The sequence below is a fragment of the Protobothrops mucrosquamatus genome, unplaced genomic scaffold (assembly GCF_001527695.2).
Source record: "Protobothrops mucrosquamatus isolate PMUCROS unplaced genomic scaffold, P.Mucros_1.0 scaffold803, whole genome shotgun sequence".
NCBI classification, from domain to species: domain Eukaryota; kingdom Metazoa; phylum Chordata; class Lepidosauria; order Squamata; family Viperidae; genus Protobothrops; species Protobothrops mucrosquamatus.
The window spans coordinates 386,586-411,132 of NW_015387069.1; the positions used below are offsets into that span (position 1 = coordinate 386,586).

The window sequence follows — 24,547 nt, forward strand, 5'->3', positions numbered from 1 at the left end:
ACTAAGTTTTGCCCAGCAACTTTCTCATGCTTTGAAACACCTGAAGAAAAGTATAGTCTACTTTAATCAAGGGGATTTGACATTCTATTGACTCCAAGTTATCACAAAAATGTTGGACTAAATTTTTCAATAAGGCGTCAACACCTGTAGGTCCTTGGAGATCTTGCAGACTAAAAAATAAAGCCCAGAAAGCATTTGTTCAAACATTCAAAAGATCCTTACGTTAGCTGATACTATGTTTACTTATTACACACATTTAGAAATATATAGTCATGAGAAAATTTGGTTGTGTTATATTGCATGCTTCAGCAATGTGGCTATATCTCTGTCCAAAAGAGTTTCAGAATTTTTAATGTACTAAGAAAAAAGAAAAAATTACACCCCATCCCCTGGTATTACTCAATTGCAGATTGCCCCATTTATTATTTATTGAAAATAAATTGCTCAGTTAGTTGAGATGGCATGAGGCTATCAAGACATATTCTGCTGAGGTTGCAGTCATGTTTTGGAATAAAAAAAACTGAATGCAATGGACTTAGTTCAGAGAAGATACAGCCTGCATGCACTGAATGGTATATGATCAGTCATGAATGCTTCAAAAATGCAAAGTATTGTTTGGCACTTCCTTTATTGAAGGATAAAAATGCAGTAACTAGTTGCCTTTCTGAAATATGAGATGCAGCAAAGCCAGATGCTAAAATCTTTCAAGAATAATTATGAGAAATTCTATTTTTCAGGAAACTTAAACCTATGCAGGCACTAATTTTAGCAGATATGTGCACCTTTGATGCAATACCATTCCTCCTTAACATTTGAGAAAATTGCCACCAAGAGCCAACTCACATTATGGCATATTTTCTTACTTTCATTGTTTATACAAGGAAATTGATCAATCTGATCCAGAGATTAGTTTCACAGCCATGCGTTCTTTCCCACTAACCCATCTCATTGTTTAAGACACAGATTTAAGCTCTGAATTTAATTTTGTTCATTATCAAAAGGAAAAAACAGAGAGAATATCACAGGGGAATAAATCCTTTTACCCTCTACCTTGCCCATTGTTCTTCTTTTATTTCTCTTGATTATTATTCTTTTTAAAAAACTCATGCCTCCCCCAAATCATCATTGTAAAGCCAAAGCAGTCCTGAACATGGATTTTTAAAAAGGAATTACATCCAAAAATAGAAATACTCTATTAGTGTATTTGAGAGATTGGCTCTGTTTCTCTAATGAGCCACTGAAGGGCCTCATGTCTTCCTTGTTGTTCAAGTTCTGCCCCAATCACTTCTCTGCATTTTCTGTGGTAGTCATTCAGCCAGTCACACTAAAAGGAAGGAAAAAGAAAAAACCTGTCTAGAAGAAAGATTAAAAAATGGCAAGCACGATGAAGGGAAGGGACTTCACTTCTCCTTCATCACAGATTTGGATAAAAAAAATGGTTCTTCACAGTCCTTCGAAACAACAGCAGAGGGGGGGTGGCATATAGATCTAGGAGGCAACCTTGTTTGAGAGGACAGGCACCACTACACAGAGAATTGTGGGGCAGGATATAATGTTAAGAAATCTGACAAATGTGAGACTTCATTTATTGCATGACACACGATTTTGTCATCTATTTGTCTAGATATGTATGTATGTATGCATTTATTGATTCCATTTCTGATAGTCTATGATAGTAACAAAGATTTTATCTGATACCATAAATTAGATGCATAATTTACATACGATGTATAGAAGACGGACTTATTTTATTTTGGTTTTGAGTTTTAAACTTGCCAGGGTTTACTATGAATAAATAGGGATTGTTCAGGCTCCTAATTACCTAGCCTTACTTTCAAAAATTCTGTTCTTATCTATTAAAAGCATCTGCGTAATTTGCTATTGTTTTGTTCACTGGGTGCCCAATGCTCCCAGTAGTAGTAGTAATAATAGGCTTTTAGGGAGAGGGATCAAGATACAGTATATTTCATTATTAAAGGTTTTTATACTTCTGCAGGAAGCTTATAATATCTCTCTTTAACGTATGTCCTGATTACATGCTTAGGAAATCCAGGACATTATAGTAAGATATAAGTAGAGCACATAATAATATTGTTAGCTCTAGTGAGGAATTGCATTCTTTTCTACTACATTACAATTCATAGCTTGCTAAAGTTTCAATACTATTGGCAAACTTTCTATGGCTGTTATTCATACGTAAATCTACTCACATTGCATAAGCCCATCCCCAAAGATGACTCTGCAATTACTCATTAACATCTCCAACTTTTTCCCAGCCTTTAGTAGGTATTAACAGCATCTTTGCAGTTGTCTAGTTCCTCCTTGGTAGTTCAGCAAGTGTATATATTGCATGATAGCTACATTATGTTTGGTAACTTTTATAACTTGAACCTGAGTTTGGATAAAGTATTGAGAAACCACTACTGTACAATAACCTCAGTAGCTAAAAAATACCTCATATAACTTGCAAATAAATTTAATAAATAATTTTAATCTTTGTTTTAAACTTTGTATATTTTGTGTTTGTTTTGGGTGCTTGCAGCATAGAAAAGCAGGGAAAATACCAATGTGTGATGTAGTTCCAGTAACATAAGGTGCATGTCTTGTGTGTGTATGCGTGCCTATGTTTAAAACCCCCTTAAATTCACTCAGAATAGATAATGGAGTTTTTATCTAATTTTCTTTGAATTAGTCATCTTAAGGTCGGGACTGTCTTCCTTTATATTAAATGTAATACACTGTATTCCTGAACTCTTGGTGAATTAGGAGATTTTCCTACCCAACCACCTGAACTCCTTTTCCAAATACCCCTGGTGTTATTTATTTTATCTTCATTTTATAACAGAAATGACTGAGATACGTTTGGCTGTAAATAAGAAATAAATATTGTCATTTTGGCTTGATTTCAAAGTTCAGAATAAAAGCTTCCAAATACACCACACTGCAATTTATTACCCCTCTTACCTCTTTCTGAGTCAGTAGATGAACAAGTATCATTTTAGTTTGGATTGGGACCAGGGTCAATGGTTCAAAAGTCAAACTCCCTCTGTTGCTGAAGTTATACTGTGAAGAAGAAAACGCTACTTGGTCAGAGGAGCGGGTTTTTTCTCCTAAAAACATCATATCCAGAGGAACAGATATATGGGTATGGGTAATTGCCAGACTGTCTTGCCCTGTTCTAAAGAAATACACTTTAAAACAGACTTTAATAAAGTTCCCACTTGTTAAAAAATTTCCAACCAAGGAATCTAGTATGAAAGTATGTAGGCATAGTGAAATTAATATTTCTCTTCTGATCAAATGTAAAATGTATGGGTTTTGTCAGCAAATAGGTAAGTTGAATAGTCAAACTCTGTGAATTAGTGAGCATACGGGGTCATGTTAGGGTGCTCTCACAAAATGGTTATCATGCCAGCTTCAAAATCAGTTTTGATGTTGTTTTTTATGACCTGCTTCAATCTCAGCTCAGCTTACTTTGCATGTTCTTAATGCATGGAACTATAGTTAGCCACCATTTTACCTCCTATATAATGGGTGCCAATTTCCCATTAATTTTCTTAAATAAAAAGAATCAAACTTAACAGGTATCAAAGGAGATGTTCAAATGCAGTTGGTGTCCAAAGCCCTCATGCTGTGCATCCCAGAGGGAAGTACATATGAAAAGTAGAATACATTCCAAAATCTGAGCCATATGCTGGGAACTAAGTATACTGTTACATGAAAGCAGCAGCCCCCAATCTTTTGGACACTAGCGACCTGTTTTGTGGAAAGAGTTTTTTTCCTGAAGACTGGAGGGGGCATGGTTTTGTGTGTTGCCTACATCCCGTGAATGGGGTTTCGCTTGTTTGTGCGGACCAGTTTCTGGCATGCCATGGACCGGTGCCAGTCCACGGACCGGGGATTGGGGATCCCTGCATTAAAGGGCTTGTTTATTTTGATTAAACTTCTAAATAGACCATCAGGGAGGCATTGCACATTAAAATCATGTCCTGGAGATGCTGAAGGATCAATTACCTTTGTTTTAGCCGGAACAACAATGACAACATTTTCAATTCGGATCCCAAAAGAGCCATCTTCATAATAACCAGGTTCTATAGAGACACAATTAAGGGGAAAAAACATTTAGAATAAAACTCTCACAAATAAGAGCAAAACGCTCAACGAGTAAGAAATATTCAAGTATTTATTGGCCAACAGCTCCTCAAATTTCATATAGTTGATTAAAAAAAAGTTATGTTTCGTGCATACAAGATGGGTAGATAAATCATTCCAGGGATAAACATCTGTGACCTAATCTAAGAAAACATCTTTGAGATGACTCTTGTCAGAAACTGAATAATTGACCTTACAGAACTATTTTATTGATTATTGAGATAAAGCACGTACAAAAAAGTCTGAATATTTGAAGACATTTTAAAAATACAAAATAGTATGATAATTGCATTATTCATGTTTGTTTGTTTTTAGAAAATACCCCTGCATTCTTGTCCTTCCCTGTAAAATATGTGGAACCAAAAAGTATGCAAGGGTTAAACATTCTTATATGAATATTCCAAAAGTTAAAAAAAGAGCAGAACACATTTGCCCAAAAGGGTCTATAGCTATTTTCATATAATAATCAACAGGGATAAGTTACCATCAGAAACAATCATTCCCGCTTCCAGAGGTTCATCTGCAAATGTTTTGTAGCTAATGCCACATGGACCTTCATGTACATTGAGGAAAGCACCAACTCCATGACCTGTACCATGCAAGTAATCTAAGCCTTGATCCCACAATGCAGAGCGAGCAAAGGAATCCAGGAGATGACCTATATACAAAGGCAAAAGTTACCAAGATACAAATATAACAACTGCAAAATATCATTTTTTCTAGTTATATTTTTACTCTATAATCAAGAAGATTGTAATAGGAAATGGCTCGGGGAACATTTTGTTTCTCCTCTGGGACCTGATGATCTGGCCATTATGTCTACTGATTTTGTCATAAATTAATTCTCTAAAGTAATTAGTGATGATCTAGTGATTTTCCCTATATTAATTATCTGAACAGAATTTGTGATACTCTGAATTTAGTATCAGAGATGAAAGATGGTCATACCATGTCTAGCATCACAAATTATTTCTAGTTTAAAGAATTAAATTTGGAAAACTTGCCAGAATAGCATGACCCAGAGGAGAAACTAAATACTGTGGAATTCTTGAAAGTTCTAATCCTGCAATAGGAATTGCACATTGGTACAAAATAACAAAGACAAGAGTTTACTTTATTAAAATTTCAACGATAACATACTGAAAGTACAACACCCAATATACACACCAGCTAAAAGCTTCTGTAACAGTCTGGTGAGATGTTATTGTTTATAAACCCTAATTCATATTTTAATGCAGTTAATCAATTCTGGCCTAGGAAAAATATTGTTAATACATAGTTAATACAATGAGTGAATGCACCATGAGACACAATAGGGGACCAAAGTCACCAAGTGAATCATTGAGAGCTGAGCCACTCAAAGCTACTCAGGATACGAATTAAACTCTATTGACATATGTACACTTCCAATCTCTTGGACTGAATGCCCTGAATACCTCCTTTCAATTCCAACTAAATAATGAAAATGACATCACCACAGCTGCTGCTGATCACTTTAAAAGAAGATACTGAAAAATAATTTTAAAAAACCTCAACCTTTGGTTCCATTAGGAAATATGGCTGCACTGACTGCTATGTGGCCCTTCAGGACGTAGGTAAAACACTCCTGCAAAAGAAAGAAAACACAATAAATAAAGCAAATTAAAACAAATGTCTAATTATTTGTGGCCCAGTCCATTTTATAAACATTTCTGGGCTGATATTTGTCAATATATTTGAGGTTGCAGTTATTTTTGATGGATAATAAAGATAATAAAGAGCAGTATTAGTCTCTCTAAGACTAATAGGGATAGAGGCTGTTGACTGAAAAATCCAGGTTTCATACAATCAGTCTTTACATGGATTTTCCAAAAAATATTCTCCTTGGCTCTGCTATATAGTTGTATTAACAATTTCTGTCATTGACCAGAATAAAATTATTAAGTTATGCTAGTACACTGCATATACTTCTTAATTTTAGAGATATGGCAATGATGCATTGGTTTGTGAAGTGGGTGACTAAAGCCAAAGTACCTTGAAATGATTTGAGGATGCAGAGAGGATGAATGAGGTACAAATTGCAAAGAATGAATGGGTTGAGAGGAAGGGGGAAACCAAGGCAGTCATGATTAGTTGGAGTTGATGAGTTCCTCAAAAAAGAAAAATGAGAAGTTTAAGGTGCTATATGGATGCGGAGAAAGCAAGGATGAATTGCAGTAGCTAAAAAGATACAGAGATATAATAAATTAAGTGTGTATAAACTAGTTTTAGATGTATTTCTTTTTGTTACCTTCCTTCAATTTTCTTTTCTGACTACGTACTCTTTTTCTTGATTTATATAATGTTGCTTAGACCAAAAAAGTAGCATTGAATGTATTAACTTAAAAATAAAAAAATAGGATTCATTAACTTGCTGCATCTCTTCAAAGTAGCTATAAAAATAATTAGCTTAATATCTACTGGAAAGTAGAAAAAACTGGAAACAAATTGATGTATGCTGATTTTGCTTTTAGAACATTATTTTTCCCCAACACCAAACTGTAGTTACATTGTTGAAAAAATAGAATTTTCTCTTCATTTTCTTTCTTTTCTCTTCATTTTCAGTTATTTGTCCAAAGATTTGAGTTAACTTCAAAACAAATCATGGACCAATTGCACTGACAAGATCATTAATGTCAAATTGATCAAAATAAAAGGTAAATTGTAATGCCCTATGGATAAAAATGATGTACAGCTTATGTTCAGTGGTGCTGCAGAAGATAGGATAATAAACACACCAGCTGGGCAACACAATAGCTAGGGATCTGTGAATCTACTACTGACATAGTCAGCCAATCAACTATATAGACAGACAGAGCTGGGCTAATACAGAAATGCTGGAACAGGATGCACTTGTACATATGATTTGGAAAAATGTACAGTATACTTTGAGGATACATGGTACGAGCTATAGGAGGACTCGGGAGTGCACAAGATAACATGTTAACTCTGTTGAATTACTTGTTTGCTGTTTCCCTAGTTTAATAGTTTCCAGATATCTTTCAAAGAATCACTCCTTCCTTATGGAAGCTGGCGTCCATGTTGGTGAATGGTCTTGGATGCCTAAGGTTGGATATGTTACCTATAACATTTAAGGGACAATCCATATTATCAGATTTGATTTTCAAATAGTTCCCTACGTTAAAAGAATGCAATCTAGCAAATTATGTAACCTATAATGTTTACTGATTAAGAGAGGCAATTAGGAAAAAATATTTTGAATACCTTCTCATACATCGATGGGGTACCAAAATGCATAGTCCTTGTCACATCTGTAGTTCCATCCCTTCAATAAAAAAGAACAAAAAGAAATTCTAAAAAAGATGTTGCCAATATTATAAGATTAAAAACCAGGTTCAAATTCTAATAACTAATACACAGTGAAGGAAGAATATATTTTGTGGATGTTTTCAAACAGTTTTATAGAATGAATAAGATTCCACTAGAATAGCCACTGCTTGCCCTGATAAGAGGCCTTTTCATTACTGAGAGGTAGTGCTATATAATGAAATTATCTCACAGAGACACTGAAAGACCACTGGCTCTCCTTCAGCATTTTAGAGTTTGAATAAGATTATTCATAAAGGAACCCTGTGCATCAGTCTTCCTTTGGAAACTAAAATGTAGAAATTGTCTACCAAATGGCAGAATGAATAAATAATCAATAGATACTGTCATGCTTATTTTTCTACTTTGCATTACTATTATTAACTTTATAATATTTTTATTTTTTCATATGGCTATGTTCCTATCTTTCAAAAAATACAATTTGTTTTAATTGGGCTTTGTTACCAGTCATACAGCCTGGTTCAGGCAACATGCTAAACGATAACAGGCATTAGAAACAACAATGAATGGATGTTTGAAACATACTAAGCCAAAACAAACAAATAACATTATGGCTTAGCATAATATGGAAATCTAGTCAATATACTTGAACTATTTTGATTTATAACTTGGAATATGCCTAGCAGACCTTCAAGGTGATCTAAAATGTAAACACAGAAGGTGAAATAGCAAAACAGAAAAAATAACTGCAGCAGTATTGATTTTCAACACATATTAGCAGATGATCTTCAAACTCCTGAACTACCATGTTTCTCCAGAATTCTGAGATGTCCTACAGATCCACAAATATTTCAGCTACAAGATGATACTGAAAAACTTTTAAAATTAATTTTAAACACATTTTAAAAATGTAATACTACAACTTCCAAAAATTTGTCTTCCTGCCCCCTTAAACTTGTATGCTCAAAAGCACCTTCTTACTAGTTTGTCAGTATACTAGAACAAAATAAAAAAGAAATGAAATTCTATTTTAACCAATCTATTGCATAGCCCTCCGGCCTTTTTGGCATTGGCATCTTTCCTGCTCTCTGCCTATGAAACATTTCAGCCTGGAAAGCTGTCTGCGTGTTCTTGTTGTTAGCCCAAAGCTGTTCAGAATGTTTAGGCGCAAGAGACTTGGCTTCAACACAAGAAGCTGTACTGAATGATCTAAGTTCTTCCTAATTCTGCAATGCACGCAAGGATGCCTCTTTATGTAAGACTACAGCAGCATTTCATAGACCAGTTATTTGCACTCATAAAGTAAAAGCTATACAATAAATTGCCTTGTGTTGAACCAATCAACACTGGAGAAACAAATCATGTTAACATAGTATAAAGGGGAAAACTTAGGGGCGTGTGCTTCCACAGATGTCAACCTAAATGTGTAGGAATTATCTCTGACCAAAGTGTTGATTTGATTTGATTAAGTTTACTGATTCTACCTGATTCAATTCCAAAAATCAACTGCTCAAATTCAAAAGTTTGAAGGAATTCCACCAAATTCAATTTGGAAATTTAATCCAAATTATCAGTTGAAATTCAATAATTACAAGCGACTTAAGAAGATTACAAAGCCAGAAGAATCTACAGTAAGCAAAATTCTGATCATCTATAGTGGTAGGGGATATAAGCAGGTGTATAACAATCACCAATACCAAACAAAGTAGAAAGCAAATATTAAATTTCTTCAGAATTTATTGGATGTTTGGCAAACAGTAAAAAAGAAGTGGATGCAAAAACTTGAACATCTGGATCCAGTGGGAGAAATTTTCAAAGTTCGGCTAATACTACTGTTTTATCTACTTGCTGGATTATTCCTAGAAATAATAGAATCTTGCCTTAGTCTTTATTTAGGAGACTAGCCTTGTAAAAGCAATCCTTTTATCTCTATGATTCCTCAGAAGCCTTTACTAATCTGGTATATTTTGTATGGCCTGAACAGCAGTTCTAAGACTCAGTGCAGATTCTGAGGACTGTTACCAACCTATTTGGGAAGTAAGATGTTAGGAAGGGCTCTTTTGTAGGTTATACACACTTTGGCAGAAAATGTGTAATCTTAAGTTATTTCAGTCCACTTACCACTTCATCAGCATGGATGGACATTAGACTGAAGTAAGAATTTTTTCCAAGTTTGTTATATTCAGAGTTCCAAGCACTCTGCCCCGTTCAGGTCATGACTTGACCTGAAAAGTCCTGCCATTAACTTTGCAACCTCAGCTAGTTCAGTTCTGCTGTCCTTATAGCTTGGAAAATATTATGGATGGCTAACTCATTATTCTCAAGTGGCTGCTTCTCTTTGTAAATCTGAAGGAACCAATAATTAGACTGTCTGAGAAGAGAAAGATCCCATTGTATGTCTTATCAAAGAACATTCACACAGCTCCCATTCAAAGGCCCGCTAAGAATGTTGGCTAGCAAAAATGCCAAAATTCTGAAGAAACAATTTTCCCCTAAAGAGCAGGTCAGGTCTGCAACATTCTTCAAACTTGAGTAAAGCAGTTTAAATCTTTATTAAATCTTTCCAAAATACTCTAAGAGAGTAGGCTACAATTCAAGTCATCCTCACGTCAACTCTCATTCTGCCATGAGCTCAGTAGATAGCCTTGGGAATGTTGTTCTCTTACCACCTCAGTTTCCCATATGCCATAAGAAGAAGATTGCTTTTTTGCAGAATTACAACTAGAAGATTGATGGTAAATACACTGAATGCTGAAATGCTACAACTGTTAAGCATTCTTAGTGAGCCATAGTGGCACAGTGGTTAAAATGCAGGATTGCAGGCTAATTCTGCTGATTGCCAGCAGTTCGATCCTGACCAGCTGAAGGTTGACTCAGCCTTCCATCCTTTCAAGATCAATAAAATAAGGACCAAGATTGTTGGCAGCAATATGCTGACTCTAAACCACTTAGAGAAAGCCATAAAGCACTGTGAATAGTCTAAGTGCTATTGCTATTCTAGCCTCTTTAACAAATTTATATTTCTCCGTCAAACTAACATCATTAAAATCTCTGTATGTTATCCTAGGAACTAGGGTCGTCTTAACTGTAATATCTAGTTACATCTATGTTACATCTATTTCAAACTTGATCCATCATAAGGAAAACAAAGCTAAAATAAAAACAAAATTTAATTTAAAAGGTTGCCATAAATTTCAATGGAAATATATCTTGTCTGCGAAGTTTCATTATGTCTTTCATTAAAATATGTCAGATGTTTCTCTACCATTTATAGCCTCTTAAGCATCCCTTAAGCTAAATTTAAGCAAATAATGTTATTCTAATGTTTTATTATTCTTTATTTACAGGAAACATATGTTCAGAAAAAACTGGTCTCTGATATTGCATCATTTTAGCAATATTCTAGTATGGCAAACATCAATATTTGCATTCCAACAAAACAAAACAAAAACAAACAGTCTGCTAAAATATTAACTGCCCAGTCATTGGAGTTCAAGTCCAGCATCCATACAAAGAAGAAGTCATAATGGAATAGAAGATGAAATAATTAAGTGCTCGTTTAAAAAAAAAAAACCTTTCCCCACCTTTGTCAGAATAACAATAATTGAACTCATTATTTTTTCACTAAGTTTCTTCAGAACAAATCTGAGATGATTTAAAGAGTTTATACCTACTTAATATAGATCAGAAAAGGGACTTAATGTTGTAATAGGTTTATTGGTTTAAAATAGGAGCGTAAGCTGTAAGAATAATAACCCACTTACTTGTATTGAGCACCAGAATCCAAGAGATAGATCTCACTCAAGGACAAAGTTCTATTTGTTTCAGGAGAAGGCCTATACAATAATAATAGCAATAACAATAACAATAACATAATTTATTGTTTCAACATTGTTTCAGGAATGCTTAAATTATATAGTTAGATTATTAACTTTGCTATGCATGTATTATGCTTAGCATTAACACAGTTGGTTGGTCTGTTACATATAATAGTCTAGGTATCTACAAACTTCATGTATAACTAAGACCTGGATGGCTTGGAGGGACTGTTCTCTCTCATAAACCTGACATCAACCAAAAGTTCAGGGCAGAGGTGGTGGAATAGCTACTAACATCTAGTACACACCTGTTTCCTTGAGGAAGAAACCTGTCCTGTTGATGTTAAATAAAGTAGTGGTTAACACTTTCCTCAAGAAGCCATCATTGAACTCAACCATATTGGAAACTTCCATCCTGTTTCCAACTTTTTCTTTTGGGGAAAGATAGTTGAGAAAATGATTGCCCTCAGTGGTGGGATTCAAATATGTGAACAACCGGTTCTCTGTGTGGATGCCGCTTCCAGAAGTCCATGCTGGGCCTGGGCAACAAAAAAATAGCTTCTTGTTCTTCTGAAGTGGTGCAAACTGGCTGAATCCCACCACTGGTTGCCCTGTAGCTTCAGAGAACCTTGGAGGAAGTAAATTATCTGAACCCCTTTTAGTCAGGTTTCAGATCTTGCTGATTAAACAGCATTCACTGCTCTTGTGGATAAAATTTGGCAGGAACAGAATGGGTCTGGTGTATCTATCCTGTTCTCCTTGATCTCTTCCTTCTGCGTGAGGTGCCTCCAAGTTCAGATGTCTCTATTTTTCACTTTAAAACTATATAAAACTTTTTGGGGGTTATCTAATGTCCCCGTTGAAATATGATAAGTATGCTGATGATACCCAATTCTACATTTCTACCATAGGCAACCAAGTGAGGTTATGGATGTGTTGTCTTGGTGTCTGGAAGCTGAGGAGGGGAGGCAAATGGGGAACTGCAGGCTTTAGCTTAATCCCTAGCAAGACTGAGTGGCATTGTGTTTGAGGGTCCTTAGATATGGTGATTTTCCACTTGGGATTCCTCCTTGACTTGCTCTTAAAGGAAAACATGGAAACTTTGGCTGGGAGAGTTTTAGCACTTCTTTTTCTGCACTAATTGAATTAAGAGGCACTAGTTAGTCAATCATGGCTTGGTCACCTCCAAGTTCTCCCAGGTAAACCAAATAAGAAATACAATCAGGTGATGTAATTCCATTTTATTCCCAGGCTACATTAACAGAATCTTACAAGTCTTTAAATTCAAATCTCCTGCCATCACTTTTAACAGTCTATTAGGGCAGATCCTTTTAAAGTTTCTTTCTTTGCCCATTAAGCATTGAGAGCTCCTCCTCTTTTATCTGCTCAGGTCCTAGGCAGTGTTTTGTCCCCTTGTCCCTCAAAGTCATTCCATCATTTCATTACAGAAGGCTGCCCCCATGAGGCTGGCCTTGAACAACATCTGGGAGCTTCAACTGGTTCAGAATGCAATGGTGTGGGCAGCTATCGGCTCACTTTGATGTATTCTGTGTCAACTCAAGATGATAGTTATCATTAGAATTGGAAACTTTACTATGTAATAGTGATGAACATATTATTGTTAAGGTTTACAAAATGTTATTGAAATTGAATTTGGAAAGTGAACATGTAAAACATTGTATGATTCAGTGGGCAAGGAACTTGGGGTATAATGTGATGCTTGAACAATGGGAGAATATGTGGACGAAAGGCTTAAAATTCACCCTAAATTACAATTTAAAAGAAAATTTTTATAAGATAATGTATCATTGGTATTTAACAGATAAGTTATCTAGAATGGATGAAGATATCTCAAATGAATGTTGGAAATGTAAATGTAAAGAAGGTACTTTTTATCACTTATGGTGGACATGTGAAAAAGCAAAGAAATATTGGAGTAAGATTCATATTCTAATACAGAAAATTCTTAAAGTGAATGTACAGATAAAACCATAAATTTATGGGCCTAATGGAAAAAGACTTGGGGAAAAAATTGAAATTCTGATTTTATATATGTTGACAGCAGCAAGATTACTTTATGCACAAAAATGGAAAAATGTTTCGATTCCCACCATGGATGAATGGCTACAAAAGTTGACGGAGTTAGCAGAGATGGCTAAATTGACTGTTCTGATCAAAGAAAAGCACACAAGTACTTTTGTCTCTACTTGGAAGCCGCTTCTGGACTTTGTGCTTTGATTTTGGATTTTACTGATTAGATTGATTTGTTGTTATAGAAATGGCTAGTTTATACTATTATGGAAAAGTAAAAAAGTTGAGTTTGGATGATAATGCCTTATTTTACTGCAACAGAGGGAGTCGGAAGTCAATGCCTTTTTTTCTTTTTTCCCTCCTATTCCATACATCTCTTTTTCCTTTCCCCTTCCCTTTGTTCCCTACTACTTGCTTTTGTATTTTCATATTTTATACTATAAGCTAATAAAAAATAAATATGTTGAAGGATGGTAGTTATCATTTATAAAGTCTTTTGCAGCATGGAGCCAGATTATTAGTGCGCTGTTTGTTTCTTTATAAAATGTATTAGCTACACGGTAACTCTCCGTGGTCATTTCTACCAATCCCTTTCAATCAGGCAGGAAAGACATTCTGTGGCATTCTTTATCTATTGGAAGAATATCATCTTGTGGAGCCCAGAAAGTGAGATTCTTCCATCAGAGCACTTGCCCTTCAGAACATCTTATCTTCCAAGATTAGATTAGCCATGACTCTTGCAAGCCTTCCAAAAAGCTTTAAAAATTTGGATCTGTTCCCGGGCACTGGAGTTTAGGTTAGCTGGACTCTGGGAGATGTTCATAGTTTATCAGGTGTGTTTTTTTATCTCAGCACTTATTATAAATTTTCTATATTTTTATTTAGTTCTTATTTTGTAAAGTGTTTTTACATGTTGTTAGCTACCCAGAATTGCTATAATGAAATGGGAGATGAGAGGCTGTAAACATTTAAATAAATAAATATTGACAACTTAATTCCTTGGATTGAACTCTCATGTAGTGTATTGTATTTGCATACTTTGAAGAAATAGGTAAATAGAGAGTAAGCAGCCTAGGCATGGTAGTTCCTTTTCCTTCATCTTTAACTATCGTTTAAATCTGTTTTAGTTTCTATTCCAAAGCAAGCTCTCTGACCAAGACTCAGCTGTTCACTGAAACTATTTTTAAGCCTTCTTTTAAAAGGGCAGTTTTCCAAATTCTAAGTCATGCAGTCCTTGGCAACAGGGATAATAAGCCTCACATTTTGGACTTTTATGGCAATAATCACAAGGATTCCATTTTGACAGTAATAATTTTGAACACACAAATAGCTAGAAGAGAAAGCAACCAATCTTAAAGCCAACTTCTATCTCTATCTGATTATGGCACAAGTCAGATTCTTCTTTGTTATTTCTTCCACAAACAGGTATAAAGAAATCCCAAGACAGTATGAAGATTCTAATTCTCTAATCCCCACATAAACTAAATAGCCAGAAGTCTAGAATAAGGCTACCACTGATGGAGATTATCATTTCAGGTCTAAGAAGCCTCAAATGACATAAGGGTTATATTTGATGAGTTGGAATGTGAGGAAAAGGTTTGCTCATTGCAATCCAGTTATAGTAATCAATTTATCCCTTAATTTGAACTAAGCTGCTAGATACTATCATGCTAGCTGTCCTTTTGGTTATACAATCAGCAGTGAGGTGCAAGGACTTTTATTGCTCTTACGTGTAATGAATGATAGCACCATTTGGGCCTGTACTTGAAATGGTAGCAAAGCTCAAGTCAACGAAGTTCTCTTGCTGGCTGAAAAAGACATACATGTCATGAAAAAAACCAAATCTCTGGGGAAAGCCTCAGATTCTTCCTAGTCATATTTCCTTCAGTTGCCTCTTCTGTATCCGATTTGCCTATTCTCTTTCCCCCTTAGCTGGGTGGGGTTTGAACTGCTAAGAACTATTATAGGGAGAAGGTACACAACTATGAATACTAAGAAACCAAGACCAACCAAAGTCTTCATCTTTCACTACTCCAGTTCAGTGAGGACAGTTTCCCGGAGATGTGGAACCTAACAACTTAGTCATGCAAGCCAGGACTTGTTCAGCTTATTCTAGAACAGTGGTTGTCAATATGTGGTCCGCGGACTTCTAGGACAGGCCACGATGTCTTCATTGAGGGTCTGCGAAGGACTGAAGAAATGTTAAGATTTAAATTTAAATTAAGTCTTGGTGGTCCGTGGCCGTGGTCCAGGGCCACAAAAGGTATTTAAAGGGGATCTGTGGTCTGTGGTTGAGAACCACTGCCCTAGATTAATAATAAGGTAGTAAATCAACCAAGATTTGGAAAGCTGAAATGGAGGGGGAATTAGGCACTAGATTAATGGTCCCTTTAGAGTCTCCATCCACTAACAACAGTTAAATGTTAGCTGGACTGCTTCAGAATAGGGTCTATACTCAAGTTTATTAATTTTGTCTTAAAAGTAGAGTTTACAGTCCACAAAACATTGTAATTTCTAAAATTAAAAATGGCTGAAATCTTGAAAGACTGCCAAATGGCACAATATTATCTGCTCCCAAATGAAATCTCGTGATATTTCGTGGCTTATTTTTAAAAGAACAATGTCATTTTTTTGGCATGTGAAATCATCTAACAGTCGCTGCCACCTCTACAGTTGGCTGAACCTGGACTGCAGTAACCCAGGACATCCCACGTGAGTCTTTTTCTTACCTACGAAATTCCTCTGCTTTATCTGCTGCTATGATTTCCGTAATGTTGCCTTTGGGAACCTGGCAAGGATCAGACAAAGTTGTATTAAATCAATATAACAGCATATCCTCAGTCAGACTTTTTTTATTTTTTGCATACCTACATTTTTTCTGATATGCCATTGTTAGCTTGCCTCCATTACATACTAGTATTAAATATGTGGACCAATAATTACAAAATGTCTATGCATCAGTTATGAAGAATATATCTCAATGACATAATTGGGAATATTCCGTATTGGACATGGAATGGAAATTTCATTGTTTGCTCTTATGGATGACTTGTGGTAGGGCTTGGAGAGAGGATTGTGACTATTTTTATCCTATTGGACATTCACTACTACTAATAGGCTGCTAGGCTACATTAACAGAGGGATAGAATCAAGATCACGTGAAGTATTAATACCACTTGACAATGCCTTGGTAAGGCCACACTTGGAATACTGCATCCAGTTTTGGTCACCAGGATGTAAAAAAGATGTTGAGACTCTAGAAAGAGTACAGAGAAGAGCAACAAAGATGATTAGGGGACTGGAGGCTAAAGCATATAAGGAACGGCTGCTGGAATTGGGTATGTCTAGTTTAACAAAGAGAAGGACGAGGGGGGACATGATAGCAGTGTTCCAATATCTCAGGGGCTGCCACAAAGAAGAGGGAGTCAAGCTATTTTCCAAAGCGCCTGAAGGCAGGACAAGAAGCAACGGATGGAAACTAACCAAAGAGAGAAGCAACCTAGAACTAAGTAGAAACTTCCTGATGGTTAGAACAATTAACCAGTGGAACAACCTGCCTCCAGAAGTGGTGAATGCTCCAACACTGGAAGTTTTTAAGAAGAAACTGGACAGCCATTTGTCCGAAATGGTATAGGGTTTCCTGCCTGAGCAGGGGGTTGGACTAGATGACCTCCAAGGTCCTTCCAACTTTATTATTATTATTATTATTATTATTATTATTATTATTATTATTATTATTATTATTATTATTATTATTATTATTATTATTATTAATAGAACAGCCTTCAACACTATTGACCACACTATCCTTTGGCACCACCTATGAGAGTTGGAAGTTGGAAGCAACATTTTACAGTCCTTCTGTTCTTTCCTGAATTGCAAATTCTGTTAGTGATGAAAGGAGGGGAGAGGACAGTTCCTTATTCATTTTCTTGTGTCCCAGAGTTTGGTATTTTCTCAACTCTTAACATCTACATAACTGGATATAAAGACTAGAAGTGTCACCCAACATTTCAGAATGAGGTATCATCAATAGGCAGGTGATACCCAGTACCTTCACTGTGTGCCAAATGAAAGATGGCAGAACACACAATGCCTGGAAGCCTTCAGGATATGAATAGGGAGAAATAGGTACAGGTTCGACCCAAACAAGACAGAATGGCTATTTATTAAGAATCCTGATTGGAGGATAACAGGTTGTGCTCCCCCAGAATGTAGGCCCATAACTTGATGCCCCTTCTAGACTCAGAGAACACATTATACCTCTGTTCAGGACCCACAATAGTCATTACTCATAAAGGCCTACATGGCTCAAGGTTGGTTATGTCTTTCCTAGATCCATGATGCTGTTATGCTATTTATGTAAGCGTTCACTCCAAGTAATACTCCTCTCATAACAAAAGTTCACAAAAATGTACCTCCTTCTCCAGCCAATTAAACAGCTCACACAACGCAACAGCATCTTTAATCTGTTATTAAAAGAAGGAGAAATAAAACAGTTAAAAGTGTACAAGAATTTGGAAAAATCCACCCAGTGGTTACCATATATATTTTAGCAGTCAATTGCAATGAAAGCAATTCTTCCCACAATATCTCATTATTTCAGCTTTTTGCACCGAAGGCTGTTGCTTTAGGAAACTGGGAAGATCACTTACATGAGCCTTCCTCATGCCTTCTGCTTCTGTCACATTTTTCACAGCTTTTGCTATACAGATGGGAGTGTAGGGGGTGAGGTAGCGGTGATCCTGAAACATGGACAAAACAAAGCAGAGTTTGGTCAGGCCTCTAATAGTCCAGGTGTGGCATGGCATGGTCACTACAGTAAGCTACATTTTCTTCAACATCCTATCTGTGCTTGGATCAAAATCTGGTAATTTACTCATTCCCAGACTCTATCTGTTTTGCATTTATATCCTTGAACAAATCTCAGAGCATCAAAATGCTAAAAGAAAAGAAACAAAAGGATGGAGCTTTTAAAGTATTTTGGCGCATTTTTCCTCCCATGTGTGAGAGGTAAATGTAAACAGCAGAATAAAATAGCAATATTAGCTTGAAATTGAGAGACATGATCATGGAATAAATCTTTAATCAAAAATAATTTAAATTCCCAAGGTCAGAAGAACTGCATAATAGGCTGCTGTAGGAACTTGCTAATGGCCTCACCAAATCTTTATGTATCATCTGCAAAAATCCTGGAGGATTGGCAGACAACTAAAGGAGAGAAAATGTTGTTCCTATATTCAATAAGGGGAAAAAGGAAGATCCAAGGAATTATCAATCTAGAACACACCACAAATTAATTTGCATACATCTTGAAAACGATGTGGTAATTGCCAGATGCCAGCATGGATTAATCAATGAGGATTACCAGATCAATCTTACCTTGTTTCTTTTTTCAAAAAGTCAGATAACTTTTGTTGAACTTCTACAAATATAATTAATTTCAGGAAGGTATTAAATACAGTTCTTCATGATGTTTTGATTAGCAAACTAGTTAAATGTAAGCATTAATTAATTAATTAATTAATTAATTAATTAATTAATTAATTAATTAATTGTAAGCATTTAAATTAGTGAAAAAAGTGGAGGGGATGCTTCTTCTATCTGCGAATGGTAGAAGTTGGGTAAAAAACAGGTAATGAGGGAATCAAAATGATCTTCATAGATTAGAGAAAAGGGCTGAAGGTAAGAGAATGACATTTGAGAGACAAAATTCCTGACTAAGAAAATCAAGTGCACCGAGATACGGAATTTGATAAGAATGTTTGTAAAGAGGGTTTTGGAAGTAGAATATGGCAACAAAATCAGACAAATACAATTTTAGGCTGCTGAGTATCTTTGTTATTAGAATTGTAAAATAAATAAATATTTTGTGTCTGTCTCCATCTCTCTCTCTCTCTCTTTTAGATGCTGATAACCTCACCTGCCCGTCTTTTTCTAATCCAACACACTTCTTCAATAAATTATTTTAATTTGCTAGTCATTTCATCCATCCAAAAAGCCTTAGCAGCTTCTGAGATCTTGGCTTCAGACATAAATTGCCTGTTAGTATGTACACACCTTGGGAATGACCTGAGTTAGAGCATAGCTGGCTTTATCACTGAGCCAAACTTTCTCATGTGGAGAGAGAGATTCACAAATTGATTTCAGAACTGTCAGGACGGAATCGTATGGCAGAATTTGTATGTGCAATTCAGGGTCCTGAGCAGAATCCAGAAACAGATGCTCTTTCACATTTGAATCTATTAAGCGATTGCCACCAATAAACAACCTAAAAGAGAAGAGTGAGAAAAGAAGCAAAAGATGACATTTCTGGGATAATCACCCCTTTAATACAAGGGAGACAACTGTCTTTACATTTATGGGAAAGTCACTGGGAAAGTCTTAAAGAGCTTGATGTCTTTTATTCATAAATTACTATATTACCTTTAAGATAATAACTCTCATAAAAGTAAATTTAAGAAATATTAATTAGGGATGATATTAAAATCAGAATCTATTCAGGGTACAGTTTAACCTTTGTTCAAACTTTAAGTTTCACACCGTACGTAACATTCTGTTCAAGTCACCCTAAAGCACACTTCTTAAAAAGCAAGCAATATAATGTTATATGGTAATTTTCTACACAATGTTTGATTAAAAAGTGGTGAAGTCTATCAGGCCCTGGATAATGTTACTGTTAATGAAAGCTAAGACAAACATGAAGCAGAAATTAGTACAGAAAATCAATCAAGAGCTTCAAAAAATAAAATAAAATTGCTTAATGGGCTTTAAAGGCATCCTATATTACGTCCATTAATACTGATTTAGAAATACATATACCTGTTAATAGAAACACTTTGTTTTTAAAGATTTTATGTACATTTTAAAAAATAAAATACCAGTCAGACACGACTTCGCAACTAACAACAACAAATTAGTAAAATTACTGAGAAAGCTATAGTTCTTCTTACCTGATAGTGTCTATCCCTATGATAGCATAAGCAAAGAACACTGGATTGTATTCCACGTCAGACCCTCTAAGATTAAAAAGCCCTGTATCACAATAAAAAGGTAGTGTTACAGCCTTGATTAACATCCAACCAGCCTTCTTTTAACCAACATCCTGATCCAGATAAAATTTCTAGATCCTTTCAGAGCTTCTGCCACAAGATGGCACTATTAGGCTGCATTGAAAATGCTTTTCGCTCAACTCAAAATTAAAATGAGAATCAAATGGCATCAAACTTAGTTTTGACCTAGCCTTCTTTTCTGAATCCTGATTTATAGCAGCCCGCCCAAAGCCTCACCACAGCTTTAGCCTAAGAAAAGTCACTGAAGCCTCACTTTAGGCAGATATACAGCTTTGCCATTAGCTCTATGTATGGGAGTCTTGGAAGAGTACCCCATTATCTTCAAGAGCTAGGGATTTTTCACCCATCTAATGCTGAGTGCTTAGCACAGTGATGGCGAACCTTTTAGAGACCGAGTGCCCAAACTGCAACCCAAAACCCACTTATGCATCGTCGGGTGCCGGGTGGGTGTGGTCCATTGGGTGGGCGTGGCTGCGGTGGTAAGAGCAGACTGGGTGGGATTAAAAAGTTCAATCAATCAATTCCAACTTTGCAAGATCTTTTTTTTCCCGCAAGAAGTTGAAATTGACTGATTGATTGAACTTTTTTTTTTGTACACAGCGGTGGAGGCCTAAAGCGAAAAGATTTTATAAAACCCAGCTGAAGGCCTAGGACTGGGGCGACGGCACGCGTGCCCACAGAGAGGGCTCTGAGTGCCACCTCTGGCACCCATGCCATAGGTTCGCCACCACTGGCTTAGCATTACTGGGGACCACCAGCCTCCCTTTCTTCATTGTTAATTGCATTGATCAGCTAATTCCTCTGATCTCTGCATTTCAAAAGGATTGCTAATGACCAGCTAGATTTTCATACTGTACTAAGAACTAAGGAGAAATTTCCTGACAGTTAGAACAATTAACCAATGGAACAATCTGCCTCCAGAAGCAGTGAATGCTCCAGCACTGGAAGTTTTTAAGAAGAGAGTAGACAGCCATTTGTCCGAAATGGTATAGGGTTTCCTGCCTGAGCAGGGGGTTGGACTAGATGACCTCCAAGGTCCCTTCCAACATCATCATCAACATCATCATTATCATCATCATCATCATTATATCTAGGATTATGATGTTATGGAAAGTCAGCTATGTGATTTATAAATCTTGGTTTTAGGCACACTATATTTTATGAGTTCAGCCTATTATGTTTTTTTTTCAACAAGTATGACCATAGGCAAACTATGGTCTAAGAAAAAAATGGAGTTATACTCCGGACATATTGCTGGACATATTTTCACTGCCAATGCACAGAAATCACTCAACAGCAATAAAATAATGCTGAATGGCCCCGTACTGATACTCACAAGCCACATCATCCAAAGCTGTCACAACAAACCAGAGAGCCTTCCTCTCGGCCATTTTGCCCCGCAGAGCTGTAATCTTTTCTTTCCAACTGATTCCTGTAACAAGCAACTAGAATTAGAAGTCAGCCAAACTGGAATTCAGAACAACAGCAAAGGTCTTCTTGCTGCAAATGGACAGCATTACCTATATTTCAGAGCTATTTTAATGAGTTAGCAAACATCAAGGTCACAACAGTGTTTTTCAAAATATCATGCTGACCCCATCCCATTTCCTTTGCCTCTGGTCAAGACAGAATTAAAAAGCCTGCTGACTGGATGCCTGCCAGATGTTGGTTAAAAAAAAATCGGAAAATTTGGAGGGTATCACATTAGAAAACCATGTTCAATGCTGTATCTGCAAACATAATTAGGTTCCTCTTACCTGTGAAGCTAAGATCTAGTGTCATCAGAGGCTTACAAGGTCGTGGTGGCCGATCTGCCCATATGGCATCAATCAAATTATCTTTGACTGGCACAAGAACATGGCCAGCACATTTCAGAACTTTGTTCATCCTCTTCCACTGGTCTGAAAGATGCAGAGAGAAAAAATCTGTTATATAATGCATTCCTGCTATACATATACATAATCTCTATCTAACCCTGCTGTTGTGCAAGTTGCATTGGTTGCCAGTTTTCTTCTGGGTCCAATTCAGGATATCAGTTATCACCTATAGAGCCCTCCATGGCATGAGACCAGACTACCTGAGGAACCATCACAAACCAATGGGACTGGCCCACCCAACTCGCTCCAACAGATGGGGCATGCTACGGAACCCGTCCTGCCAGAAAACTGTGCTCTGCTGTCCATTGGCCAAAAGGAAAATTAGCAATACTTTAAATAGGACCCAGATTGTTGGGGGCAGTATGCTGACTCTGTAAACCACTTAGAGAGTGCTGTAAAGCACTATGAAGCAGCATATAAGTCTATGCTCTATTGCTATTGCTCTATACCACTAACTGCAGACCGAACAAAGTTGATTGGGGTCCCCCTGAAGGTGAATAGTAGATTGGGGCAAGGTGAAAAAATTTAACCCTTTACACTGAGATGAAAGCACTTGGTCAAACTCACCAGCAGGAATAATAGAAGGATCCACTCCAACTTTAGAACCTTGAGGAAGTACACTTACAAGCCAGTCCTCTTGAGTAGGAATGTCTTTCAGTCCTAAGAAAAGGAAAATCCAAAAGACAAGATTGGAAATATTAAAACAAGGCCAACTCAAAGCAAGAGGAACTGGATAGGATAATTGCCTTGCTTCCTACAAGGAAATCATTTGCATTCTCTTGGATGGACAAAAGCAACCTGAGAAAGCAAGACCTATTTCTGTAACATTCACATGAATTAGCAGTGTCAACATTCTGTTTAAAATATGATGATGATGATGATGATGATGATGATGAATATTAATTTTACTTACTTTATTCTGATTTCTGCCTGCAGGCCACTCAGCATGACAAAACTAGAATTACATGTTGTCAACTAATAACAAATGCAACTCATTAACTGAAGAACTTACGTTTACATAATGTAAAATACTGTATCAAACAAAGCAGGTATTCATGAGATTAGGTTTAAGGTCTTCACTGGTCTTGTAGCATGTCAGAGAATAACTTTACAAAAAAACCAGGTAGAACTAAGTTAAAAGTCTAATTTCACTTACATGAATTTTATTACTTAAATAGAATGTATTCTATCCTTAATAATTATTCCCTTTTCTCATGTTATATATTACAGTTTGATAAAAAATAGTTCGATGGCGTGCCAATAGAGGTTTCTCAATATGATCCTGTTGGGCACTCCTCAGCTAAAATAATTTTCTGGGTAAGATGAAATAAAACCCTGGTTTGGGCTCACACACACCCATCTTCATGAGTGTCCAATTGGAATCCATTTGTTGGGATGCCTGAAGGAAATAGCGTCCATCTGTCCACATGGCTGCATGTTGCTCTGTTATAATGGCAGTTCCTGTGAGAAAGCAGAGAAGATAGCAGAACTGAAACTACAGATACACTGGAAGACATTGCTCTCATTTAATAAATCCAGGAGAAGAAAATATTAATCAGATGTTAACACTAAAACATCTCAAGCCCAGATGGAGTTTTGGAGTCCTTGTTGAAAAAAAGCTTAAGAAGAAGGAAGCTATTTCTCTTAGCCTGCTAAGCCAAACCACTGACGACACCAACCATGAATGCCTGGCAGTATTAAAAAAAAAAAAGTTGAAATCATTTTTTCTAAATCAATGGAATATTGGGTATATGAAAAAAAGAAATGCTTATCCTATAAAACAAAGTTCTTTGTGCCAGGCAGATGAAAAGGCTGGAAACAAAAGATAATTAAGGCTGGAAATAAAAAAATAATTAAAAGTATTTGAATGGTCACTGGAGATCAAACCATTAAAATATGTCACTTCAGCAAAGTAAGGGAAAAATGCCAATTGGAACATTGTGAGAGGCACTTTGCTCTATGATTGAAGGAGTAGAAATCTATTGGATGATTTGATTTCTTATAATTAGAGGTCCACCAGAGCTATATATACCTGACTTGTTAATTTGTTAATCTTATTTTGCTTAGCAGGCAAACAGGATGCCATAGAAAAGGTGACTTGACAACGTTAGCACTACATGTTAATCAGTGGCACAGCTTGAAACTAAACCCAGATCTTAAGGCTACATTGCAATGCTTGAAGCCACAGGAAATGTTGCTAAACTGAACATGCTGTTCTGATGCAAGACTCACTCTCTCACACGCACACAAACAAAGAGAGAGAGAATGAGAGAGAGAGAGAGAGAATGAG

General features: G+C 36.3%; 1 protein-coding gene across 1 annotated transcript in view; it reads right to left on the reverse strand.

Annotated features, from left to right (window-relative positions):
• Positions 1-611: 611 nt before the first annotated feature.
• The window catches only part of XPNPEP1 (X-prolyl aminopeptidase 1), a 37,065-nt gene continuing 13,129 nt past the window's right edge, over positions 612-24,547 (reverse strand). Inside the window, exons 5-21 of the mRNA XM_015818828.1 lie at positions 23,614-23,718; positions 22,825-22,917; positions 22,138-22,281; positions 21,717-21,812; positions 20,261-20,342; positions 19,368-19,578; positions 17,963-18,052; positions 17,726-17,776; positions 16,037-16,095; positions 15,038-15,115; positions 11,223-11,294; positions 7,396-7,456; positions 5,689-5,758; positions 4,637-4,810; positions 4,015-4,091; positions 2,965-3,063; positions 612-1,324 (exon numbers count right to left, since the gene is read on the reverse strand). Coding sequence (XP_015674314.1) covers positions 1,196-1,324; positions 2,965-3,063; positions 4,015-4,091; positions 4,637-4,810; positions 5,689-5,758; positions 7,396-7,456; positions 11,223-11,294; positions 15,038-15,115; positions 16,037-16,095; positions 17,726-17,776; positions 17,963-18,052; positions 19,368-19,578; positions 20,261-20,342; positions 21,717-21,812; positions 22,138-22,281; positions 22,825-22,917; positions 23,614-23,718 — 1,691 coding nt within the window. The 3' untranslated portion in view covers positions 612-1,195. The remainder of the gene's footprint in view (positions 1,325-2,964; positions 3,064-4,014; positions 4,092-4,636; positions 4,811-5,688; positions 5,759-7,395; positions 7,457-11,222; positions 11,295-15,037; positions 15,116-16,036; positions 16,096-17,725; positions 17,777-17,962; positions 18,053-19,367; positions 19,579-20,260; positions 20,343-21,716; positions 21,813-22,137; positions 22,282-22,824; positions 22,918-23,613; positions 23,719-24,547) is intronic.